Below are 25,944 nucleotides of genomic sequence, written 5' to 3'. Positions count from 1 at the left end.
GTGTTTCAGAGTGGGAAAGAAAATTATCCCCAGAAAAAAAAAGAAAATAATTTCATGAAACCTGAAAAAAGGATAAAAATAAAAAGGCAAATTTTCTAAAACGTAGGATGCTTGAAATGACATCAAAAAGGAGGACGTCTGGTAACCCAAAGCATAGGTGGGAGGGTGGAGGTAGAAAATTTGCCCCTCCTTCTTTTCTATACAGAACTTGCGTCATTATCGTGCCCCCCCCCCCCAGCCAATGAAGTCTATCTGCACATACAGATATTGTTTTGAATTTTTCTAACAAGAACTAACTGCAGATACCAATTATGTACATTATTCTGTCAATTGTTTCAATAATATATTATAACAGGGCCGCAACTAGGGAGTTTTAGTTCTAGTAGTCCCATTTCCATGGACCCCCCCCCCCCCATATCTCCAACCATGTTTAGAAAAGAGTAAACTGTCCACCGATGATTGTCAGTTCTATACCTAACCAAGTTTCTCATCGCTCAGGTAATTTAATTGAGCAATTGACTTTCTCATAATAATCTATACCAATAGTTCCAGATTTTAAAAGAGTGATTCAATGATATCACTGCTATATTGAATTTCTAGCTTTCTATAAAATATTGGTCCCTAAAATTTCTGGATCTATGCAAAACAATGTTAAAATAGGCATTTGTGATAAGTTAAAAAAAAGTTTGAAAATAGGAAAAAAAAAACCATTCTGCCTGAACTTCTGACAGCTCCACTAAAAATATATTTTCACCAAAACATTTTAAGCAACAGACTTATTGCACATCACAAATTATTTTTATTAAAATAAAAAACACACAATTTATGGAGCGCCGCATGATTTTTAACAAGATACATAGTCAATGATATAAGTTACTGATACTCAACTCTAGCAAATGAAACATGTACAAATGTGAGCTTCAAATCTTGAACACTTACAGATAAAAGTATGCTAGATGAGAATTCTGGAAACTTATTTTTGCAGTTTTCTACATTATTAAAAAATTATATTACAACTTAAAAATGTAAATACACCATTTAATTTACTATGAGCAAAATAATTCAAGAAAATTTATTTTTTTAATGTATTGAAATCAAGAATATTTCAATATTTATTAGGAAAAAAGTTTTTCTCACAAAAATGTTACCACATTATTTGACAAATATAAAAAGCTACTCACTAAACACATTTGTTTAAATTTATTGCAATTTCAGGAAAGTTTTAAATCCAAGTAACAAAATATCTGTACAATGTTATAAAGATTCACATGATAAAAATTTAACATCCAAAAATATGCTGTTTCAATGGCTTCATGGGATCATGTCAACATAAAGCCTTCTGTTTAATTCCAGATGGTGTTAAAATTGATGATCACAGATGTTACAGACGTAATGGTAATTTTACTATCTAATATAACTATGAATAAATGCATTATATCAAACATTCTGAATAACAACATGACTTATAATTACAATTGTGAACATAATTCAATTTCATGGAATTCTGGTTTTTTTATATCAGTTCTGGTTGTCTTTTCATTTGAACTAGCTTTGGGCTCTGAGTTCATTTGGATTTTCATTGATCGAAGAACTGATACAACATGAACTTGAAACAGAAGCAATTATTTCCTCATCGGTACCATTACTTTCATTTGTATAATGCCAGTCTGAACCAGACTTATACGCAGATTGTCCTTTCTTCTGACTTTCTATTTCACAAAGTACGTTATGTAAAACTGAAACCAGATGATTAGCATCGTCAACAGAAAAAGTCATGGGGGGTTTGAATTTCAGAACATTTTCAAATTTTCCTTCAGTGCTGATAATAACACCTTTATCCTTCATCCTGATGAGAAAATGAAAAAAATATATGTGTGATAACTTGCATTTCAAAAATTTTCCATTTATTCTATAAACCTATAATTTTATAATCTTGGTATAAAATTTCAGATTACAAATCTAGAAAGAAAGCTATAATTGGATTTTTTTGTGAAATTTATGAAATTTCTGTCATAAACTTGAGATTGTGCTTGAGAAATGTCATGTGTAAAATAAATAGATAGATAGATTTATATTTGCATAACACAGATGAATACAGAACACCAGAGATGATATTGTATACCTGACATTCATGTTATACAAAAAAAAAACTTTTTCTCTTCCATTGTTTTTTTTTAATTAAACATTTCATACCTTTCAACAATGAAAGTGGCTTCCTCAGTTGCTGGTTCTTTTGTCTTTGTGTTTTTGACCAGATCAATACCAAGAAACAATCCAACACCCCTGACATCACCAATTATTGAATGCTTATACTTCAAAACTTCTAATTCTTTGAGTAAATGATTACTAACATTTGTAGCATTTTTGCAAAGACTCTCATTTTCAATAATATCCAGAACAGCATTTGCAATAGCCATTGACACAGGATTACCACCAAACTAGAAAAATAATAAAATGTACATAGAATTATAAAAAGTGTTGGAATTGAAAAAAGAAAAATCACTACTCAAGAGTCATCTGATAATGCATTATTCAACTTATGGTGTGCAGATCACCTCTGGTCCATGATGATACAGGACAGGTAGTATGCAGGCAGACTTGAGAATTTATTATGAATTAAAATGAACTTGAGTGAAAATTATTCAATTGTACACCATAAATACATACAGGGTGATTCAAAACTCAACGTACAAACTTTTAGAGGAGGTAGAAAACACAAAACATAATCACATAAGAATGTATAACTGGAAACCCCAACCTGATCAACTGAAGAATAAACAAAGATACAGAAATGACAAACCAATAATGTGTGGAAAAACTCTTTATTTAGTGATACTTATAGTAGTTTATAGTAGTTATTTAGTACTACATAAGTAGCCATGTTTAACACATGGTGGATGGCCGCGAATGGGCTTCTTTCAACCCGTACTGGCCAGTGTGGAGGATTACAGACAAAACCCTCTAAAAAAAAATATGAACTTTGTCTATATAAACTAAGGCCCTCAGTCCCCAGCAGTCTGAGTGTCCCTGGTTACGGCCACGACCAGCAAGACATGAAGACAGAGAGTGTGCTAAGAATCTCTGAGTTGGACCAGGTTGCCATAAGATGATGACCTTGGCCACATATAATGGACGATTTCTTTCATCCGAAAATCGTTTACAGGAGTTGGAAGAACTAGAAAGAATAAATTGGAACATCTTGGGAAGGAATAAATTAGAGTATTTGTGAAGTAAGAAGAAACAAAGAGGAGTATTTTACTACAGAGGAACAGATAATGAAAGAACTAGTAGGGTAAAGGATTTTTCATTCATAAAAAAATCACATCATTAAGTTAGATGGCACATCCAATAGAGTTACAAAGTTGGTTATGATAAGCAGGTACTGGATACAGATTATACAAGTCTATGCACCAACAACAAGCTATTCTGAGGAAGAAGTAGAAGACTTTTATGAAGAATTAGATGAGATGAATATTAAAGGAAACCATCATATCGAAATTGTAATGGGTGATTCAATGCTAGAATGAAGAGAGAAGAAATAGTGAAAGCTCAGTTGGAAATCATGGTTATGGTGTACGAAACGAGAGAGGAAACAGACTCATCAAATTTGCAGAGACCGAACAGTTATGCATCATGAATTCAATTTTTAAGAAACCCCAAAGAAAGTAGACATTGAGAAGATCGACTACACAGGGCCGTAACTAGGCTGGAGCAATCGGGCACTGCCCCAGGACCCCAAAAAAATTTACACTTATTTTGCACAAACAACCCTTTCAAGCAGGGCCCTGAAGGAAAAGTCTGCCCTGGGGGCCAGAAAAGGCACACTACAGTCCTGCAGCTACATCCTATCTGATAAGAAGTATATGCAGGGCCGCAACTAGGGGGAGCAGGCAGATCTGGTACCCGTGCGCTGAACCAGAACGGGGCACTGAATTCACCATTTAACTGCATCTACATTACAAGGGGTGCCAAAATGCTGGCTTGCCCCGGGTGACAAAATATCTAGTTGCGGCCCTGAGTATATGATCCAAGACTGCAGTGCTTTCAGCAAATTCAATACAGGAAGCAATCATCAACTGGTGAGATGTAGAATAATGCTTAACACTGGAATGGAAAGAGCAAAACTGTCATCAATATGGTAAATCTTCACAAGAACATCAATATAAATTCCAGTTAGAGCTGAAGAAATGATTTGATTTGTTATATAAGACCACTGAAGATGGACAAGATGTCACCACAATGAACAGAAATTTAACCACTACCCTAAAATAAGTAGCATAAGAAGTCACTGGAGAAAAAAAAATCAAATCAATGAAGAAAGAAACTGATGAAAGACCGGACAGAATTTCAGATTAAGAAGAATGATCCTAAATCAAAAGTGGAATATGCAGAACTTTGTAGGACGGTACAAAAGCAGATTACAGAAGATGTCAGGAAGTTTAATTGTGATATTGTAAAGAAAGCCCTGGAAGATAATAGGAGCATAAAATCAGCAAAACGAAAACTGTGTGTTGGGAGAAAGGCAATTTTTGCACCAAAAAGGAAAGATGAAAATAAAATTATTAGTATTGTTCAGGAATTTTATAATACTCTATAAAAACATGAAGAAAAAGATTGGAGCAGAGGAAAAGGAGCAGGAAGAAGAGAAAATGGAGCAGAATTTGTACAAGTAGTACATGTGAAAAGAAGAAATCTACAAGGCTATAAGATGTATGAAAAAAGGGAAATGCCCATGTGAAGATGGGATTTCAATAGACATTGTTAAAGAAACAGGAGAGGAATTTGACAGTATGTTGGCTGCTTTGTTCACAAATTGCCTCACAAAATCGGATGTGCCTGAAGATTTGAATAATGCAATGATGGTTCTTCTTTACAAAAAGGATGAAAAAGAGGACATCAAGAATTATCGACTAATCAGTCTCTTATCAGTAATTTATAAAATCTTCACCAAAGTGCTGACATATAGGCTTGAATCTACATTGCACGAAGCCCAACCAAAAGAACAAGCAGGTTTTCGAAGTGAATTTAGTACAATGAATCACATCCAAACAATCAGGGAACTCAGAGAGACACAAGGAATATACGAATTACCATTGTGTATGGCCTTCATTGGTTTTAGGAAAGCGTTTGACTCTGTCTTCATATCTGCTGTTGTTAAAGCTCTAGATGTAATTCAGGTAGAGTAGACTTACATCAATATCATTAAGAAAATATATGATAAAGAAACTACAATCATTTGTTTGGATAAAGGAAAAGCAAAGATTAAACTTGGGAAAGGTGTCGGACAGGGTGATATTTATATCATCAAAACTCTTTACTGCTGTTTTAAAAGAAGTATTCAGAAAATTGTATTGGGATAAAAAAGGAATTAAAATAAATGGGGAATCTCTCAACGATTTGTGTTTTGCTGACGCCATTGTTACTATCAGCAGTAATCCAGATGAACTAGAAGAAATGATACAAGAACTGGCAAAGGCAAATATTCAGGTGGACTTGAAAATGAATCTGCAAAAGACTAAAGTTATGTTCAACTCCTTGCTTTGAAGAAGACGATCTTGCTCAACAATACAGAGATAGAAGAAGTGGAAAGCTATGTATACCTGGGACAAGAAATTACGATGGACAACAGAATCACACACTAATGAAATAAACAGAAGAATCAGAATCGGATGGATCACTTTTGGCAAAAACTGTGTAATTCTGAAGAGCCACATGCCATTATGCCTGAAAAGAAAAGTCTTTAAGCAGTGTGTGCTACCAGCACTGACTTATGGAGCTGAAACATGGACACTCATAAGCAAGACGAGGACTCATAACAAAGGCTACAGACAGCACAAAGGAGCATGGAAAGATGTATGTTAGGCATCACAAGGAGAGACAGAAAGCCAATCACTTGGATAAAGGTATATGATATGGAAAGAATTAAACATTTAAAATGGAAATGGGCTGTACACACTGCAAGAAGACAGGACAACAAATGGACCACAAGTATTCTGGATTGGTACCCCCGTGGTGTTAAATGCTGAGAAGGCGTTCCCACCCAAGATGGATCAACCAGATCAGAAAAGTGGCTTGAGTCAACTGGATGGCTAAAGCATCAGACAGAATAAAATGGAAAAATTTTGAGGAGACCTTCATGCAGCAGTGGATTGAAAATAGTTGATGATGAGAAATAGTTCGGTTGCTCAACTGGAATGCAAACAGAACTGACAGAGTGTCCAAAAACTGGCAGTTTTGCATGGCTTGATGTTTTTAATGACAACATAGAACATGGTCAGTTAGATCGAACTTATCGGAGGGAAATGTGAAGGATAACAACAAACTCATCTGCTTTAGATGTCTATAAACTTCTAATTTTAAAGTGTGTCTGCTGATCGATAAATGTTGAATAATACATTCATTTTTTTAGAAACCATGAAGAGCCGTGAGAAACAGTAAGCCAGGAAAACCGTAAAAAAAAAGATAGACTTAGGGTTTGCAATACATGATGATACTACATCCCTGTGCTACCAGCACCACAATATACACTTTTTACCATTTTTTTCTGGTGTCGTATTGACAGGGCCGGTGCCAGGCGTGAGGGGACAAGGCAGCCGTCTAGGGCAGCATGTTTACAGGAGCAGAATTTTCTTATGACAGATTTGTTATGATGATGTTATGTTTATCACTCTCGCAGATTTTTACATATCAAAATCATTTTCAGGGAAAAACGTGAGTGTGTAAATAAGCGCAAGTAAATACAGTAAAACTTCAATTAACAATCACTCATTTAACCGTCAGTTTCTGTTATCTGTCATTGTTTGTTGATACTCGCACATTTTTTTTTAGACAAACAGACACCTTTAAAATCATCCGGGGATTACTTTTACACCCTACTGTATAAAGGTGGAAGTGACTGTCTGGCATGCCACAAACCAATACCTTCTATAGCACAAAGCCTCCACGAAGCTTCGATGCCAGTGAAGTTGTCCATTTCACCAGTGGTCATTGGATATAGCAAGCTGACATATGCGAAATCTTTACCTTTTTTTGCAGTATATCCAATGACTATAGGTGAAATGGATGACTTCAGTGATGTCACAAGCTATGCACGGAGGCTTTCTGCTATAGAAATTGTTGCACAAACCCTTCACTAAACAGCCGCTATTGTGTTACTGGTCTCAGTTGTGACACAGTTGTTAGACAATGTTATCAAAGTGCATCAACTGGTTTAAAATGCAAAAGGAGACAAATGCAACACAGATCCTACTTCTGCGTAAGATACGGAACATCACTGTGCAGAAAGCTCAAGCTTCAAAGATACAGATGGAGATGACAGGTTATTTTAAAGTACTCTAACTTAAGTTTATAGTATTACATTTCTGTACGTTACTACTGTTATATTGATCGTTTTGTAAAATTAAATAAAATATTATGTAATATTCATATTCACTTTTAAAGGATTTTATTTTCATTTTTGTCTCAAGCCCACAGTGAAATCGCGTTACCGTAGATATGTATTAAGAGATTTCTGTTATCCATCTGTTTGATTATCCGTCACAGCCCTGGTCCGAACGGTGACGGTTAATCGAAGGTTTACTTTTAAAATGTGTTAATACTTTTTAAATGCTATTTAATGCTCAATTCATCTCAATACACCTGCTTTCCTGCACTTCCAAAAAGTTCTACCGGTCTCTAGAGGTAGGCAACTATATCTTTTCTAATTGCATCCATCCTTCAGGAAGGTTCGAAATTGAGATGGGAACTTCAGTGCATTTGGTTTTTCATCAGGTTCAAGGTCTCTACAGAAGTTGGTTTCTGAAAAATTAGGTTTCTTCCCTTCTTTGTAAATGATCTTTTCACTCCTTATCACACACAACATTTTTTCAGTTGACTTTCCTTTTGTTTGGATTCCTTGTTCCACTTTCGACAAATTCCCCATTAAAGCAGCACCATACTAGAAATAGGACTATCTCTAGCGTGATGCTGTTTCGACTCAGGAATGATTTGACAGCTCGTTTTTGTATACCAGTGGTTCTTAAAATGCACATCAGAACTCCTAGGGGCGTCGCAGTGAGCTTGCGATATTCATATGTGCTGTTTGTTGAATCGAAGCGATTAATCAATCTTAATTTGGGTCTATCACTGTTTCTTTACTAAGACCATTCGAGTTACGTGTATCTCAGGTCTTCAATTGAAAAATAGAATCATTGAGAAGCCATTTAAAACCGTTAAAAATGAAGGTTTATATAAGCAGGGTGCATAGCTACCAGCACACACCACATTTTAGCAGCAAACTGTTGAACTTAGAAGCATACTTCCAGTTAGAGAAAGTATCCAAATAATGTGTAGAACTCTTATACATACTTCATGTTGCAAGGGGTTGTGTAGTTATTAAAATACAAAAACCAACTTTTTATATGAACACCCCATACTCAAAAACCCAGTTAGAGAGTTGTTGCCCTGTCTCACCGGAGGCCAACAAAGAAAAATTCCATGTTTCCAAGTGTGATATTTGCCAAGATATTTGAATTTAAGAAACTAAGAGATTTTAGAAAAAACAACAAAAATGCAGGTAAAATGCATTTTATCTTCATTTATCCTGTTTTTTCCCAACTTTTCTCAATTTTTTTTAATTCAAATAACTCAGTGCACTTAGAAGTGTGGATTTTTTTTGTAATAGGAAAGACAGAGCAACAACTTTTTCATTGGGTTTTTGTGAACACAAGGTGCCCATATAAAAATTCAATTTTATTATTTTAATAATCTCTTACAACAGGAATGATGCATATAATACTGCTAGCTTTATGCTATTTTTCTGCAGCAGCCTTCATGATGCTTCAAAAATATTATACAGTATTTTGCTTGTTTTGACCCCACTAATTCCCGTGATTGTAATTTGCCATCATAAAATATCGCTAGAAACATTGGCACTGTATTAGAGCCAAATTTGTTTCTGCAAAGAACACCTTAAATTTTTGGTTTATTCATTGTCAGTGTCTTTTCTATGAGATTCAACTAGTGTTTCTCAGAGTGTGTGTGCCATGGCTCCTAGGGGTGTCGTCAAACTTTGTCAAACCAACCTTTGGCATAGCAGCAAACTGCTGACATTTATAATTGCCTATTTAGTGCTTTGAAAGTGGTTCTATTTTAGACTATTCTGGGGAACTGCAGGTAAACATTATCAAAGCAAGGGAGCCATGGGTGGCAGAAGTTTCAGAACCAACCCATACATACATAAAAGTCCACAGCCCTATATATCAGGGGTACAACAAACCACCACCTCCATGGGTGGACTGTTGGAAAGCGAGGCCTCAGAAATAAAGTTACATATGTATATAGTACACATTACCGTATTGAAATAGGATATGCCAAGATTTTTGAAGCTTTCTGCAATTTCTTTGGTTGTGATAACTGCAGAAACTGGATGTCCATTGCCCATTGGTTTCCCCACAGTTACAATGTCTGGAATTACACCTAAGAATTTTAAAAAATTAATGATCTACATAATTTTTTCATAACTGGTACATACTTAACATTCTGAAACTTATGTTTTAAGCATTGCATTTTAGTGCTAAAATAAAATTTTAAGCATATTGTCTCAATTAGGTACTAGCAAATATACATACATATGCATTGAAAATTTAACAAAAGAAACATAAAATGTAATTTAAAAAATGGAACTTTTTAATTTAGTTACTTTTTTTTTAATTTAAATTATTTCCACAAACTAGACATATCAATCATCAATATAAAAAGAATAAAGTTAGTTTATTCAATGTTTTTACCACATCAAACGTGGACTGATCAGCATAGGAAGAACTTTACTTTGATATGCATGATTTTAGAATCAGTAAATTGGGTTTATTAATTCTATAAAATGTTATGTAGAAGGTATATATGTGATTTGAATAACAAAATAAATGCATTTATTTATTTTATAAAAGTTTCAATACTTCCAATCACACAGATAATCCAAATCATTTTTATCATGAAATAGAAATAAGTAGTTTTAAGTTTTTAAGATATTTTCATCTTAATTAAATGAAATATAATAGTAATCAGAATGGGGCTGTTAGTATTTATTATTTACTTCTAAATTGATGAAAACAAATTCATTCCTAGCAATAGGATACAATTTGTGACAATGTAAGAACAAAAAACATAACAAAATGCCAAACAAGATTTAGATGAAAACTATGTACCATTTCCTTGCAACTGGAAGGCCCACATAAAGTTACCACAGCGTCCAAACCCTGTTTGAACCTCATCAGCAATGACAACTCCACCAGCTTCTCGAACATAGCTAAGAAATAAATTTAATTTAATCTAAAACAAGAGCACATACAGTAGAGTTTTTTTTTAATTTAGAAAATATCCTTTTATACCTATATACTGCTTCAAGATATCCATCTGGAAGAACAACCTGGCCACCACAGCTAACCATTGATTCAGCAATAAAGGCTGCAATTTTTCTACCTTTGTTGTGAGCATTGTTTATCAACATTGCAACTTCATTAGCATATTTTGCTCCAATTTCCTCTGGTGTATAGCTTTCCTTTGTATACTTCCCTCGGTATGAGCAAGGCAGAGGTGCCTTTGAGAAATTGCAAGAGAATTAAGAGTGGCAACAATAAAAAAAAAAAAAATTATTGTTCCAACATTCCTCTCCCTGCTTAACATATAATACTTGCCAAGAAATGAATATTGATTGACCATAAGTTATTACTACTGTATATTTCATGTCAAATTACAATCATACAGAAAATTAGGTTGACAATTAGTCCAGAAAAGGTCAAAATATGAATTTGTTGCATGTTTAAAATGGATTAAAATTTACTTAAGACAAACTTGAACTTATGATTTTAACATAATTGACCTGGATGTCTGGTCCCCTTTCTAAAATATTAAAAAATGAAGGATATATATGAAATCACTGATTAGCCCTGTTTAGAAGTGCAATATTGTAGTAGCATTAGGAGTTCTAAGACCCGCTTGACGACTTTTTTTCCACATAAGGGAAAAAATGGTGAACAGGTATTGGTGAAAATTCTTGAAGAGGGTTTTAAACCCACTTTTTCCATTTCCCATGTAAACAGGGCTATAAAGTCTACTGTACTATCAGTTTATCCCCCCCCCCCACACACACGAACATCCCTGAAAGATATTTGTAAATATAGTCCTTGCTTGGAGTTCATTATAGCAGAGTTTAACTATAAGTTTGACTAGCATGTCATAATAGACAAAATTTTATCATAATAAAGAAGGTAAAAAACTTACAACATGAACAAATTTTTTTTTCCCTCCTGGGATTTTCTCAAACTTCAGCGGGCTTAAATCTGTCATAGAAATCAAGTTTCCGTGATATGCACCATCTAAAACAATGACATCTTTATGCTTTGTGTGAGCACGAGCAAGCCTCAATGCCAGGTCATTTGCTTCAGATCCTGAGTTGACAAAGTAACACACACTCAACTCACTTGGAAAATATGATGTCAGTCTTTTAGCATACGTGACAATGTTATCATGTAAATATCTGCTGTTTGTATAAAGTAGTTGCATTTGATCAATAGCTGCTTTAGTCACATGTGGGTGACAGTGGCCAACTGAAAAAAATAACTGGGGATGAAAATCAATATACTATGAAAGAAATGAGAGAGAATACATTTTCATACATCAAATATATTTGAATTAAATGCATATATAAAATATGAGTTTGCTTCAAAATAAATTGGATACAGTTAATTGAAATTCTTGTATCAAAAAACCCTGATACTGATGAAAACTTTTCATTGAAGCCGGGGCTAAAATTTTGTACAGTAGGTAATATAACTGAATACAGTTGACATAATCTCAAATATTCTATAAACTCAAAAACAAAAAAAAAAGTTTCTATAAACTCAAATCGACCTGAACAATTAGAGCAAAAAACAAAAAGTTTGTAAATGGGAAAAAGATGTTTAAAAAATGGCATATTGTTTGGGATCAGAGGACTAGTTCATAAAAACATGTTGGTTTGTGAAATTGACCAGTGACTGTAATATGCCTAATTTAAACAGATTAAACAAGTAGTTCTCAAAGTGTTTGCTGTGGCTCCTGGGCCATCGCAAAGAGTTTTTATATTGATATGTGTGCCCGTTCAGTGCTTTGGAGCAATTTTTTTAGGCTATTCTATATTTAGCCACAGATAAATGATGATTAGGACAAGGCAGGTGAAAAAAAGTTAAAGAACACCTAGATTAGAATATTTTAACTATAGCTTAATCTTGAAAACAATGGCATTTTGCACATTGACACAAAGGGGTATTTGCAGGGGGACTATAGTCTGCCCAGGGTAGCAAATTTGCGGAATGAGTGGTCAAGAAAATTAGATTAGAATTGGATGAGGGGGGCAAAATTTGTATAGCCCACAGGTGGCAAACCTATAAATCAACATTTGCATTTTGACATAAAAGTCAGCACGACTTTTAAAAACAATCTGAAAACTTTCAGCTAATGACAGACACCTGATAGACAGACACCATGACATTGATAACTGTTGAGCCATGACATATATAGAGGGTATGATATCTGTAGCCATCACGTAAATCTCCAGAACATGACGTTACGTAGATTCCCAAAACATTTTCATTTAGTATTTGGGTATGTCTGAATATATTAAAGAATATCCAGAATTTTATATCCAGTATTTTTTTTTCCTCACCGCCCATGAATAAGTCAACCCATATTGGATACTATATATTATACCCATAGCTTCTACATTCCCCTGACCATTCCATCCCCTAGGGGGCGATATTACTGACTGAATGTAATTTTGTTGTATTCTTCAAAATCCTGTTCAAAAATTAACTGGTTTCAATTTTTAAAGGGTTGCACTTTGAGAACTTAAATACTCAGATGATGTAAAAATTTTGTTGTTTTTAATGCTATATTGAAAGCATTGACTGAAATACTTTAAAACAAAATACCAACCATGCGCCACATTGTTTATACAGTCAAGATATTCATGACCATGTTCATCATACATGTGAACACCAGACGCTTTTACAATTTTGAGTGGTGACTGGTGGAAAAACAGTGCACATGACTTCCTATTAAAAAAACATGAAAGTTAGTGGCAATATGAGATAGAGTATCAACAACAACAGTCCAAATTAAAAATTTATCATGAAAATTTTTTATCAATAAATTCAGTTTATATCCTATGTTTGTCTCATGATACATTTTTGCATGAAACAAAGAAAAAAAATATGAGTTACATCTCAACCTCCAAAAAGGGGGGGGGATATTTTTTGGCCCCACCAGTAAAAAGAAAAAATGTTTACTCGTGGGCTATGACCTATTTTTTTTTTTTTTTTTTTTTTTGTCAATCACTGACTCTTGCCACACTGTTTAATGCCTTTTTTCAAAGTGGTTCACTAATTTGAATTTCACATAAAATGGCCTGTGTCATGGTGCCACCATCCTGCTCATGATTTGATATTTGCACTAAAGTATTCGGCAAGTTCCATCCCAAAGAATTTATTTGTTAGCTCATGGTCATAGAATTTGGATTTCAGGCTGAAATAGCTTCAGTCCCTAGGTTCCAATAGCTGCATGAATAAAATTCTGAGCATTTTAAGCCATTCCGGGAAAAAAAACTCAAACCTATAGCATTTTGAAAATATTTTGAGTCAAATAGTCCTAAAACTTTTGATTTAGAAACTAAAGTTTGGATGTGAAATGACAGAGCCATACTGTATGCTGCAGAGAAAGGAGGTGCCGCTCTAGAAGGGGCAACAAATTCCAGTTAGAAGGTAAAAAAAAAAGGTTTGTCGACCAGAGGCGAATTAAGGTTGGTTGAGGGTCCGGGCACAGAAGAAACTATTGGGCCCCTTAAATTAGAAAAAAAGCGTAAAGTTGGGGATTTGGCAGGAGGGCACGCGTCGGCCGCTAAATAGCCTCTGTGTCGTTGACCAAAAAAAAGTCATTGGAGGTGCCAACAATAGGTCCCACGCGGGTAGAGATTATTTTCTCGAGGGGCGCCAAAAATAAATACCGCATGGGTAGAGTTTTTATTCTCGAGCAACTCCCGAAACCCCGGGGCACATCTTGTATCCGGGGGCCCAGATGTCAACATTTTTACATGTAAATACCTTAATTGTTAGCCCTCTGTAGCTTGAGGCTCCGGAGACGTTGCTCAGTTATAGTTATGGCAGAAAGGAAAGGAAAGTAGGAAAGCAGAAAAGAAACACGAATTTTCTCATGATTCAAATACATATATGTTACACGTATGAGTTACCAGAATCTCGTTGTGCCCGAACTCAGTTCGGCGACGCAGGTAAGGGGTTAAATATGGGACATCACTAGGCTGACCATATTTTCTCGAAAGAAATATGGGAAATTGGGATTCCAAATACGGGATGACGCCAAAAGTAAACAAAGTTGCCAAATATTGGAGAAATTACGTAAAAATCAAAATGGCGGGAAATAAAGCATTACTGCAAATTGCAGTAGATTTAAATGAATTCCACGAAATAAAACGTTCACCAAGACGAATGTGAGAGGTTAATATTCTTATTTATAATTGTATTTATCATATAATTTCTGAATAGAAAAATAATTCCATCCTTTGACTTCAATAAAGGATAAAAATTCAAGTAAGGCTCGTGTAAAAAACGGGAAAAACCTGGACACTCGCTAAAAAGTCGGGACGGCCAAAAAACCGGGACTGTCCTGGGAAATAAGGGACGTATGGTCACCCCAGACATCAACATCACCAATTGCCGGCATAAATGCCAAAAGACAAGAAATAAAAGAATAACAGAAAATCCCAGTGAATAAGAACGATAGTGTTAAATGTGTTAACATGTCAAATATATGATATGAATAGGCTGGCCACATTTGCTCGAGGAAAATACGTGAAATTGGGCTTCGAAATACAGGAAAATACGGGACATTGCCAAAAATGATGGCAAAAGTAAGCGAATTTGCCAACTCATGCTAAGATCACAGAAAAGTCGCCAATTGAGAGAAATGAAGCTCCACTTCAAATTGCAATGAATTAAAGAAAAATATAACAAATGTGAAATAAATACTTTTATTTGTGGTCTTAATTATCGTAATGTAATTTCTGAGTTGGGAAGATAATTTAAATCGTTGATTTGAAGCATGGGCGGAGATACGGGGATACGGGAGCGTCGGGGGGCATGGGAGGGCAATGCCCCAAAGCGCATAGGCGGAGATGGATTTAGGGGGAGCACGATGATGATGTCAATTCATATATACACATACATTAGATCAGTCGACTCCACCTTTGAAGCTGGGGGGACCAATGCCCCCGTATCTCTGCCCATGCCCCAGCGGCGCGCAAAGGTAAAGCCTACTGATTTAATGTATTTCCGTATATATGAATTGACATCATCACAATCATGCCGCCCCCCAGACTTTCAAATATATCTCCGCCTATGATTTGAAGTATAAAAGTCAAGTTGGCTTCGCTGAAAATAAGTGAAAACCAGGGACATTTATGCAGAAAAGTCGGGACAGCCAGGAAAATAGAAAAAATCGGGACTGTCCGGGAAAATATGGAACGTATGATCACTCCAGATATGAATATTCATATTTAAAATTATAACGATGACCATATTTAATGAATAAAAATATGGATATCGCGCTGGTTCTCGCCTTTAATTACCAAACATGGAAGAAGTTGGCAGTTTTCGCTAAAATTGCTAAAAAAATCAACTAATCTCCGAGAGAGATAAAGGGCGACAACAAATCTCAGTGAATTGAAATGTATTTCACGGAAAATACATTAAATATTTGTAGTCATAATTATCAAATTTTATTTATAAGTCAATTAATCGTCAATTAAATGAAGATTACGAATTCAAGAAGCTTTGTTTAAAATACGGGACAACAAAAGTCGGTACAGCAGGGGCAGTTCGCGAAGGAGGTGCAAAAGCGCATGCCATCCTTGGAAATTTCAAGTCATTCATTTAAATCTTCAGATAGGCTTGATACCAACTTAATACCATTGAATTCCTTTTTTTTCAAATGAATTTGATAAATTTGAAAAGAAATATTTTCGGAAGCACCGATTGAAAAAAAAGTGTCCCGTAAAATAAGGGTCATATGGTCAAGGTTTGGCAGTGCTTTCCATGGAGAGACAGCTATGTATTCTTCTTCCGTCTTTGAGCGCTTTCCGTCGTGCGCCGATATGAGGTATAAATGAGGAGGTACTATAACTTTAGCGTTTAGCAACGGGAGAAAGGGGATGGTCAGCACATATTGTTAGTATTTCTAGGGTTACCAATTATGCTCCTTTTCGATGTCATTTCAAGCGTCCTCCTACGTTTTGGAAAATTCGCCCTTTCGTCTTCCTTTTTTCAGGTTTCCGGAATTATTTTTTTTTGGGAAATTTTTTTTTTCCACTCTTGAAATACACATTTTTTTCATTGATATGAGTGTTTTTGCGTTTTTTCCACTCTTGAAATACACATTTTTTTCATTGATATGAGTGTTTTTGCGTTTTTTCCACACACATTTCACTAATACCCGTCCAAATTCCCAGTTTTTTCTATTGTTTTTAGCGGTTCTCTTTTAGAGTTTGGGAAAATCGTTGTGGCTGATTTTAATGATCATGATAGTGGCGTCATCTATTGGGGAAATTAGTGATGTCACTAAGGGTGCGTGTACAGACTAGAACCCCTTTATACAGTCGCTATAGAAGGCGTCTCAGTGCAGGCGACCTCCTTTTTTCAGTTTTCGAATCTGGTAACCCAAAGTATTAAACTCGTTTTGACAGCGCTGAAAACCATGCCCTGGATACTGATGCTGCCATCTACTTTACATCTTTTAAATCTGTTGTATCTTTCATGTAAATTAGAATACCATTGAATATAAAACTTTTTCGTTAGAACATAGTTTTCCAAACTTTTTGTTCCATCGCCCCTTCTTTACAATTTTTTTGCCCCTCATCGCCCCCGACTCCAGTGAACCCATAGGATCCTATGTTATACTCGCAGCTTCTATCGCCCCCTTGGACTATTTCATCGCCCACCAGGGGGCGATATTGCCCACTTTGGGAAAAACACTGCGTTAAAATATAATGCCCCTTTTAAATTAGAATATAATATTGAAACAAGAGTATGAATTTTCACAATTAGCAAAAAAACCATTGCCGATGGTAACTGCTGAACCTAAATGATGATTTTCAACGTTGTTAAGAGAGGGTGACCAGATGATGTGCCTGCGAAACCGGGACAAATCCCGGAAATTATTGTTAAAAACAGTGATATTCATTAATAACAACCGGGACAAAACTGGGATATTTTCAAAACTCTCATTTGGTATACATTACAGTATAAAATTGCAAACTAACACTGTATTACTAAAATATCATTACATTACTTCTACACAAAGGCGCAAAAACGAGTAAAATATCAAGTTGGGAGCCATGGTTACAAGACTTCCCGTATGCACAATTCCATAATGTACTTTTAGGTTCAAACATGGGATACGCTCATTGGGGAAGATCACAATTACGTCATTAAAGATCGAAGGAAATTCTAACTCCGAACCTATCTCGTGACGTAGTAGCCGAAAAGCTGAACATTACCGATTCGGAGCTACGGCTGTCACGTAGGGTTCATTAACGATATCGCTTTTATTTCGTCATGACTGCTCGCGCGATAATATTACAAGCATCTAAAATTTTACAGTAATATAACATAATTATCATAATAATAATTATATACAATATAATATCAAAACGCAAAAAAAAAACCCTTTCCGACTACTTTATTAGTAAATGCTCCTGTAGGCCCGCGGCCCGCAAACGGCTTCACCCCCGGCCGCCTCGCTACGCTCGGACATCGCTTCGCTCCTCCAGCCGTTAAAGGGGTCGTCCCTGCTCCCAGACTGAAAATATCAACTCTGTTGTCACCACAACCGGAAATATGGCAAAACTGGTAAGTTGAAACAAGATGTTCCAAAAAAAGACCGCGGGTAACACTATTAAAGAAAATTCGAACGCACAACCTTCATTACACAAACCCCATGCTCTAACCATTACACCGACTGGCATATGCCGATTGTAGGTAAAATTAGGTATATCTATCATTAATAAATGATTAAACGTTGCCAGGAAATATATTGGCGCCAATAACTATGTCGTGCATGCGCAGTACATTGAGTTCCGAAGTCACGATCGGGTGTGACGATTTAGTGACGTAATAGTGATCTTGGCCAATGAGGCACATCCTATGTTAAAAATCCTATGCACGGTATGGAATTACGCTTCCCTTCCCGCACATACAAGATACTTGATTCAAGGGCATATGCCGTGAAGGCTGAGATCACGACCTCCTATATAATATAGGCGAGATGCGTTACATTATATGCTCATAAATTACTGGGGAGGGGGAATACGTATTCACGCAGTGCTTTACGCTCAAGTGCATAACGTAACTCGTATTGAAATCATTAGATTAACACAAACACTTTACCCCTAAAAGAGAAAATCCCAAAATCACGACACAACGAACTTATATCCCATGTCAGATGAAAGGCTGTCTGGTTTCTATATCATCATCTATAACTTCAGTGTCAGAGCCCTAGAAATTTCTGCTTACAATGATATCTGGCTCCAATTCTTCAAAACTGCATTTCGGCATTTTTAAGAGTTTTTATTGAAACACTCGAAACAGATCACGTGGTTCAATTATTTCTTAGGGCTGGTACGCATAAGACAAGCGAACAAAAAATATTCTTCAAATATTTTTCAACTATTTACAAGATATTAAACAATAAAATCTGACCCTTCGCTGATCAAACGAAATTCTCATCACGACTAACGGCGTTTATTCCCAGTCTTTCACTGAAACCAGAACAGGAACTATGAACTCAACTCACAACATACAAGCCAGGTTTATGTGGGAAATGGAAAAGTGTCGGTATCTTTCACTCGGCAATGGGGGAAAATCGATAAGGATTATGGGAAAAGGGCATGAAACCGCAAAAATCTGCGTGGGTGTATATCGTTTCTTTATTCTTCCTACGGTGAAAAAAAAAAAGCCAAGGAGGTTTATATTCACCAAACCACCCCCATTCAAATCTCAATATTGCACATGAATGGGGCTGCAATGATTCAAAATGGGTTCGGCGTCCTTTGCTTACATAAAATATTAACATGGCAAAAAAATAAAAGTGAAATAATAAATTTATTGACATAATATCTAATGTAGCTAAAAGTTAAATTAGAAAAATATCAAAAATAATTCTATTTCATTGTGCAAGCAAAAACTGGGACAAACAGGCGTCTCGAAAGCCCTTTTCGGGACAAGGTGAAAAATAGAGAAAAACCGGGACATCTGGTCACGGTATGTTAAGATATCGATTCGCAAATTATTTACGTTAATGTTGCGTTGATAGAGCATTATTATTTTTGAACTGCATAGATATACAGATGATGTGAAAAATAAGTTAATAAACAAAAATAAGTTTTCGATGCAGTGCAATACTGATACATGACTACATATTTTCTGAAATCTGCGCCCCCCTCCCGATGCCGCAGCCCTGTCCCTCTCCCCAGCCACGAGCCACCACTGTGGTACAGTCAAAATATTGGGAAAGTACCTTAATATCTCAATGATCATAATTATGAATCATTTAATTTATGCAAAAAGACAGAGAAAATGGGATATTTTTTATTACGTGCAAGAGCTGCGAATGTTTATAAAAACGCGGGTTATATGGTCATAGGGCCGGACGGTGACCTTTTTTTTTCTGGGATCGCTCTTTGTCAAAGACGTCTAATTGGTGTTTCTTTTGTTTGTCAACAGTCACCCCACGCGGTACATCTGGACTTAGTTTAGGCCCTTTAGCCTAGAATTACCCATATAGTTGCTTAGATCAATGCTTCTCAACCTCTTTCACCTTTTGTTTATCCCAATTGTAGTGGATCTCAATATTCTCGGAGGCAAGATATCGGTCGGCGTACCCATGGCCCCTCATCCGCGCTCCCCCCCCCCCAGGCTGAAAACTTTGACAGACCTCTTCATAGTGAATTTATACTGTAAAAAAACAAAAGATGCTAAAAAAAATCGTTCCAGACTGGAACACTATCAGCTCCACCTAAAAAACGGGGCCACGATCGTCCTTTTTGTGGGTTCTTCTAAAAGTAGTCACACCCCCACCCAGGCCAGTAGCCAGGAATTTCGTTCCAGGGACCACCAAAATGGTGTAACAATAGATTTAGCCGTCAATATCCGGCAGATAATGCAGCTGAGTTCCCTGGTCAGTTACATTGGCACCCGGGCTGTCTTGGGTGCTCTTGTAGTATTCACAATATTTTTCTTCTTTGTAAAATGTTTGCTTATAGTGTACCCACATGATTTTTTTTGTCCCATCAAGAAGTTTTCATCATTTTCTTTTTTAATTTTTTCAGTTTATCATGAAATATTTTTTTTCTCCACAACATACATATATCTGCAAATAATTATTAGGTATGTTTCTTTCGAATGTGATATATTTCAAACACAGCAGTTTTTACGAAGAGAAAAAAACTCACTTTTTGGGACGTAAAAGCTATTTTTCAGATAAGGGTTTATTTAGATTTATTGATGTCCATGTTGAGTTATTTCTTTATGTTTGCATGTAGTTAATTTGATGTTCATGTAGGGATCCAGTGTTTTTAGGGTTTATTCATTTCACAGAAAGGTTTCTTAGATATATTCTCTGGTGTGATTTTTTTTAATATTCATGTTTGGTGTATATATAATAATAATAATTTTTTGCTTGATCAATTCTTTAAATTATGTTTTTAGCTGATCAAGTTACAGATGCCTGATATGTAATAACTTTTTTTTCCTCTACCTGTTATTTAATGGATGAGTATAACGTTTCTTTCTTTTATTTTGATTTTTCATTTAAAAAACATAAAGCACACATTTATGGTTTCACTGACCAAATTGCAATGTGTTTAAAATGACTCTTTTTATACATCATAGTTTTCTGTCTATGTGTTAATCCACCCATGCAAATTATTTCTCACTTTGAGAACCTTGAAGTCTCTCTCTCTCTATAATTTTTATCAGTTATTCTTACTCGTCTCTAACCTCCTGATGATCCTCTTGTGCCATTGTGATGGGCCACTTTACACAAAGTTAACAACACACTTTACAAAAAGTTTAGGTCTGGTCTTCAAAAGTTATGCAGTTGATGGTTAAAATTGCATTAGTTAAGGCTATAATGAGGCAATTCTCATGTAATTGCCTTTTTCTGAACTGTAGAGTGATTTGAATCACTTCTAGGATAAAAGGCCATGACTTTATGAGTTTTGTTCAAAGTTATGTTTTTTTCCTTTTAAGAGTATGTGAGACACTATTTTTCTTTTATATTTACCTTGACCACCATGATGTACATAAGTTAAATATCATATCAAGCTTATTTTGTTTCATTTCAAAAATGATTATCAATTCCATGATTGCTGTCAGTGTTTCCAAAGCACCCATTCGTAGGAGCTAATAAATATATAAATAAATATATATAATTTATTTATTTACATGAAATATTTTATTTTGTGACAGGGTTGTTTGGTTTAAACCACGGTGTTAACCAAGTGGTTTTTTTCAAAAAATCAAATAAAAGTGGTTAAATATAATTTCTTTCCTTTGAAAAATATAATATTGGTTCATTATTAGCCAAAACAATTTTCATTCTTACCACATTTTATATTCTTGGTGTACATTCTAATGGTATATCTTTAAATGGTATGAGTGGTGTTTTTTTTATAAAGTCTCAAAAGTTTTGGCCTGAATATATACTTTTTTTTAATATGAAATATCTTAATTATTTAAAGTTATATACAGAAAACAAAATTTCTCATTCTTACCATATTTTCTAACCTTTTGTTGCATTCTGATGCTCTATCTTTAGCAAATTTTCACATGAATAAGTATTGCACCACACATCTGAATGTAATTATCTCACAGGGTTTTTTTTTTCCTTCACAAAGAAGCAGCAACAGTGGTGACACCATCATGCTAGGGGCAGGTGGTCTTATAATACAATAAAGAGAGGCACCAGCTGTCCCCAAAGGACAAAGACCAGTGTTCTAGTAGTTGCATTACCTCAGACATTTTAATTTTCTTTCCCATAAGTAGTAGCATATCTCGTACTGTATATCACCCAGCCTCAATATTCAATAGTTTTTTTTACATACTTTCGCCATTAAGCCCAGTTAATCAAGGTTTTACTGTATAGTAGTAACAGATTTATGAAAAGTAATCAGTTATATACAGGGTGATTATAATTAAAGTTTTGATTCCAAAACTATACAATAAGAACCACTGGTCAGAATGACTTGAAAATTTGCATGGATAATCCTGAAACAATGGAAATTTCTTTGGCAAAAGAAAAGAAGAAAGTGCAAAATGTGTAAGTAGGTGATGCTGTACTTGGCCAGCAGTATAATCTATTTTGTGCACCTACATTATTTCGGCACTTCAACAGCATCAATGTATAGATAGCACAACTTTTATTAAGATGCACATTGCAATACCAGCTAAGCAGCTGCTGAAGAACCATTTTAATAATAACAGGATGACAACAATACCTGGCCTTGACCTTAACCCTTGCAACTTCTGGCTGTGTGAGGTACCTCAAAATGTTATGAACAATGCTTCAATTGCAAACTTTGATAAATTATAAGCACATCCGCATCATGACCATGGCATGCTCTGATCTGTTGTTGAACAAGCATTTTTGTGTTTTCACCTCATGGCCAGAACACGGTGAACAACATATTCAACGTTTCTTGAGTAAGTTGTAGTTATTTGTTCAATTACTTCATTTTTGTGATGTTTCCATGAATTATGAAATCATGCAATGCTAATTATTTTGCCCTGACTGTCTATCGTTTCCATTCTGCAAGCAAATTTCCCACGCGTTAGATGAGTACAATGTTGTTAATTTTACATTTTTAAGTATTTTTTTCCCCTTTGCCATATAAAATTTCATTGCTTCAGGAATAGCCTATTCATGTAAATCTTCAAGTTATTCTGATAATGGTTCTTATTTTACAGTATTTTGAAATCAGAACTTTAGTTGTATATAATCACACTGTATATCGTAAATCATCGCTAATTAACCTGCATTATTTATGCTTTATTAAATACATTATATTCACCTTATTTTTATCACAGTTTTTGCAAAATAGCTTCCTAATTAAGCATACTGAAAGTAACTGGAGAAAGCACCCTTATATTATATGGTTAATGAAATTAACGTCCATATTTACCATCAGAGCTTAACTACAATCGCAGGTTAAAGGATTAGAGATTGACACAGATTGGTTGAAATCCCAAATTTAACCAATCTGTTTCAATCTCTAATCCTTTAACCTGCAATTATAGTTAAACTCTGTCAGTGAATACGGCTGTAAGAATTTTCAATCATTCCTTGAATTAAGCAAAAATCATTAAATTACAGAAGCTTGTAAGAAGTATTTATAGATTAATTAATATGGGAATAGTGTTAATTACATTAATAAACATTTTATTTTAGTTAATTATTATAAGTTTGAATGATTTTTCAGAAATTTTATTGTTTTTAATGTTAATCTTATTTAACCAAAAAAAGCCCTGATTTTTAAAAAAAAGTTTTTTTTACCAACCGTTTTGTGATCTGTTAGGAGTAGTAGTATTTTTTTTTTTTTTGTTCTTAAAATATGTTTGAGTCCCAATGGCACAACACATTGGTGTAATTATATATTAGCTTTTTTATACTGTTACGTTCAAAAAGTTCAGAGCCTTATTTTATCATGGATGAATCAATAAAGATAGAACCTGTTTTTTTTGTTTTTTTTTTTGGTTTTCCTTTTGAAGCAACTACCGTGTGCAATTATGCATTATTGCCAGTGTTCATACAATGATGTAAATGCAGAATGCAAGGGTTTTTTTTGTCACCTCCCCCAGTGCCTTCATCGCTGCTTGCTATATTTCTTTGGAACCAGCAAATCCTTCCCTATGGATAAATTCTTTATCTCAGGAAAAAGTCACAGGGGGCAAGATCAGGGTAATAAGTTGGTTTTGAAAGTATCGGAATGCAATATTTCAACACGTAATCTGATACCAGGAGGGACTTGTGAACCCTCAAATGTCTGCATGATTCTTTGAAATCCAGATCTTCGGAAAGCCTAATTGTAAGTGTGCCATCACAACAATGCGCCAGCTCACAGGTTCCCCCCCCCCTGCCCCCCGTGTCAGATTACTTGTCAAAACATCATATTTCAATAGTTCTACAACCAGTTTGTTCCCCCGATCTTGCTCCATGTGACTTTTTCCATTTTCCTTGGGTAAAGAATTTGTTCAAGGGCAATGATTCTCAGGTTCCGAAGAATTTGGAGGCGGTACAGAGGGTACAACAAATATTTTCCCATGAATTTTCAGTTAAGAAGCTTTTTAAATTAACAGAAATTGATTAAGATAGCATATAAAGGTATAGGGGGCAAATACCCTTATGCCCCTCCTTGAGTATGATTGTTTGTAGCTTTATATCAGCTATGTGATTCATCAAGGAGTTTATGCCTCCAATGTGGATGTTGACTGGGCTATTTTAGGGCCCAAGGATTGCTCTCGTGTTTTGCATCAGTATAAAGTCAATACTGGAAGCACTACAAAAATTGTGACCTGGCAGCCACCATAAGTCTTAGGCATAGGGGCTTACTTCTGTGTCAGGACCCTAAATTAATGTCATCATTATTGTTAATCTATGAAAATTAATTAAAAAATATAATTTTGGGAATTTGTGGGAAATATGATTCTTTGTTCTTGACTCCTGGGATTCTCAAAATGTCAGGAATTATGAAACTCTTATTGCAGTGGTGTCAAGCCAGAATAACCTGGAGCAATGAATGGAAGAGGTATGATTGATGATGAACCTCTATTCTTTGCTAACAATCGTAATCACAGATCGAATGTATAGAAAAACGACACGGAAATTGAGCTGATCTACATATTAATTCTGGCTGTTCAGTTCAAAAAAATTATTGTGCTTTAGTAAAAATTTGAGAACTTTTTATAGTTAGAGAGATATTAGTGAAATTTGACCTTTCTCGAATGTTTATACATTAACGTTCCCCTATCTGGATGAAATAAAATTTCTTTTTATAAAAATGTACTCAAAGTTTTGAAATTTAAGCAAGCACCATATCTAATTATTGAATAATTTTTAACGTGTTGTTGCCATTAAATTTTGATTCATGACACTTTGTTAGACATGAAAAATAAACTGTGAAGTATACTTTCATGTACATTTCACATAAATGTGTAAAGTTGAAATGTCCATGTATGTATCAAACATTGAATAAAAAACCAGTTTAACACTTCAATGCACCAAGCAATAAAGTGGCTCATCAGATGCAATCAATTGGTAATCAGTTATTCCACTAGAATAATAGTTAACAGAAAAATGAGAATGAATTCAACTAATTTTTCTTGTGTTCTAGTTTGTAGAAATAAATAAATTTTAATTTGTAAATTTTCATGATAAAAAAATATGGTTTAATGTTATAAATTTTTAATTTTAAAATAAAATTTCATGCATTGAATGTTTAAATGAATCAACAAATAATTCACATTAATATGGATGGTATGGATAAAAATCAACTATCCCATCTGATTAAGAGAAAAGTTAAACGTACTAAACTGGGTAGATCAGATATCACCCTATATGAAATAAAAATTATGTAAAAATTAACAATATGCAATTAAATATATTGCTCACCCTATCAATTCATTACGCAATCTAAGAGTTTCTTCTTTGGGTAATTTTTCCTTTGGGACGATTGTCGAAGCCATAATACCACACGATTGTAAAATGTAAACAAGGAATCACAATATCAGTTAGTCCAATAAGAGCAATCGAAAAGACCAGCGCACGCGAGCGCAGCTCGTGAAACTCTTTTGAAAAACGAAAACT

At 34.9% G+C, this 25,944-nt stretch overlaps 1 protein-coding gene across 2 annotated transcripts; it reads right to left on the bottom strand.

Moving 5' to 3' along the window:
* Positions 1-780: 780 nt before the first annotated feature.
* On the bottom strand, positions 781-25,944 carry LOC149080605 (5-phosphohydroxy-L-lysine phospho-lyase-like). Of its 2 annotated transcripts, none has more exons than XM_089239757.1 (8): positions 25,750-25,944; positions 12,952-13,070; positions 11,260-11,585; positions 10,368-10,576; positions 10,185-10,285; positions 9,332-9,456; positions 2,194-2,438; positions 781-1,846 (listed from the first exon to the last, which is right to left on the bottom strand). In XM_089239757.1, exons 1-8 carry the CDS (start codon positions 25,821-25,823, stop codon positions 1,546-1,548), a joined length of 1,500 nt encoding a protein of 499 aa, XP_089095883.1. In that variant the 5' UTR covers positions 25,824-25,944; the 3' UTR covers positions 781-1,545. The 2 variants fall into 2 exon arrangements, with proteins under 2 accessions (XP_089095883.1, XP_089095884.1); XM_089239758.1 differs by lacking the exon at positions 25,750-25,944 and adding an exon at positions 14,115-14,278.

Source organism: Pholcus phalangioides, unplaced genomic scaffold (assembly GCF_987345545.1).
Source record: "Pholcus phalangioides strain wild (caught in Gottingen) unplaced genomic scaffold, Ppha-v1.0 ptg000011l_1, whole genome shotgun sequence".
Taxonomy (NCBI): Eukaryota; Metazoa; Arthropoda; class Arachnida; order Araneae; family Pholcidae; genus Pholcus; species Pholcus phalangioides.
The sequence above is the reverse complement of the archived record's forward strand: the minus strand, read 5'-3'. Positions and strand labels throughout refer to the sequence as shown.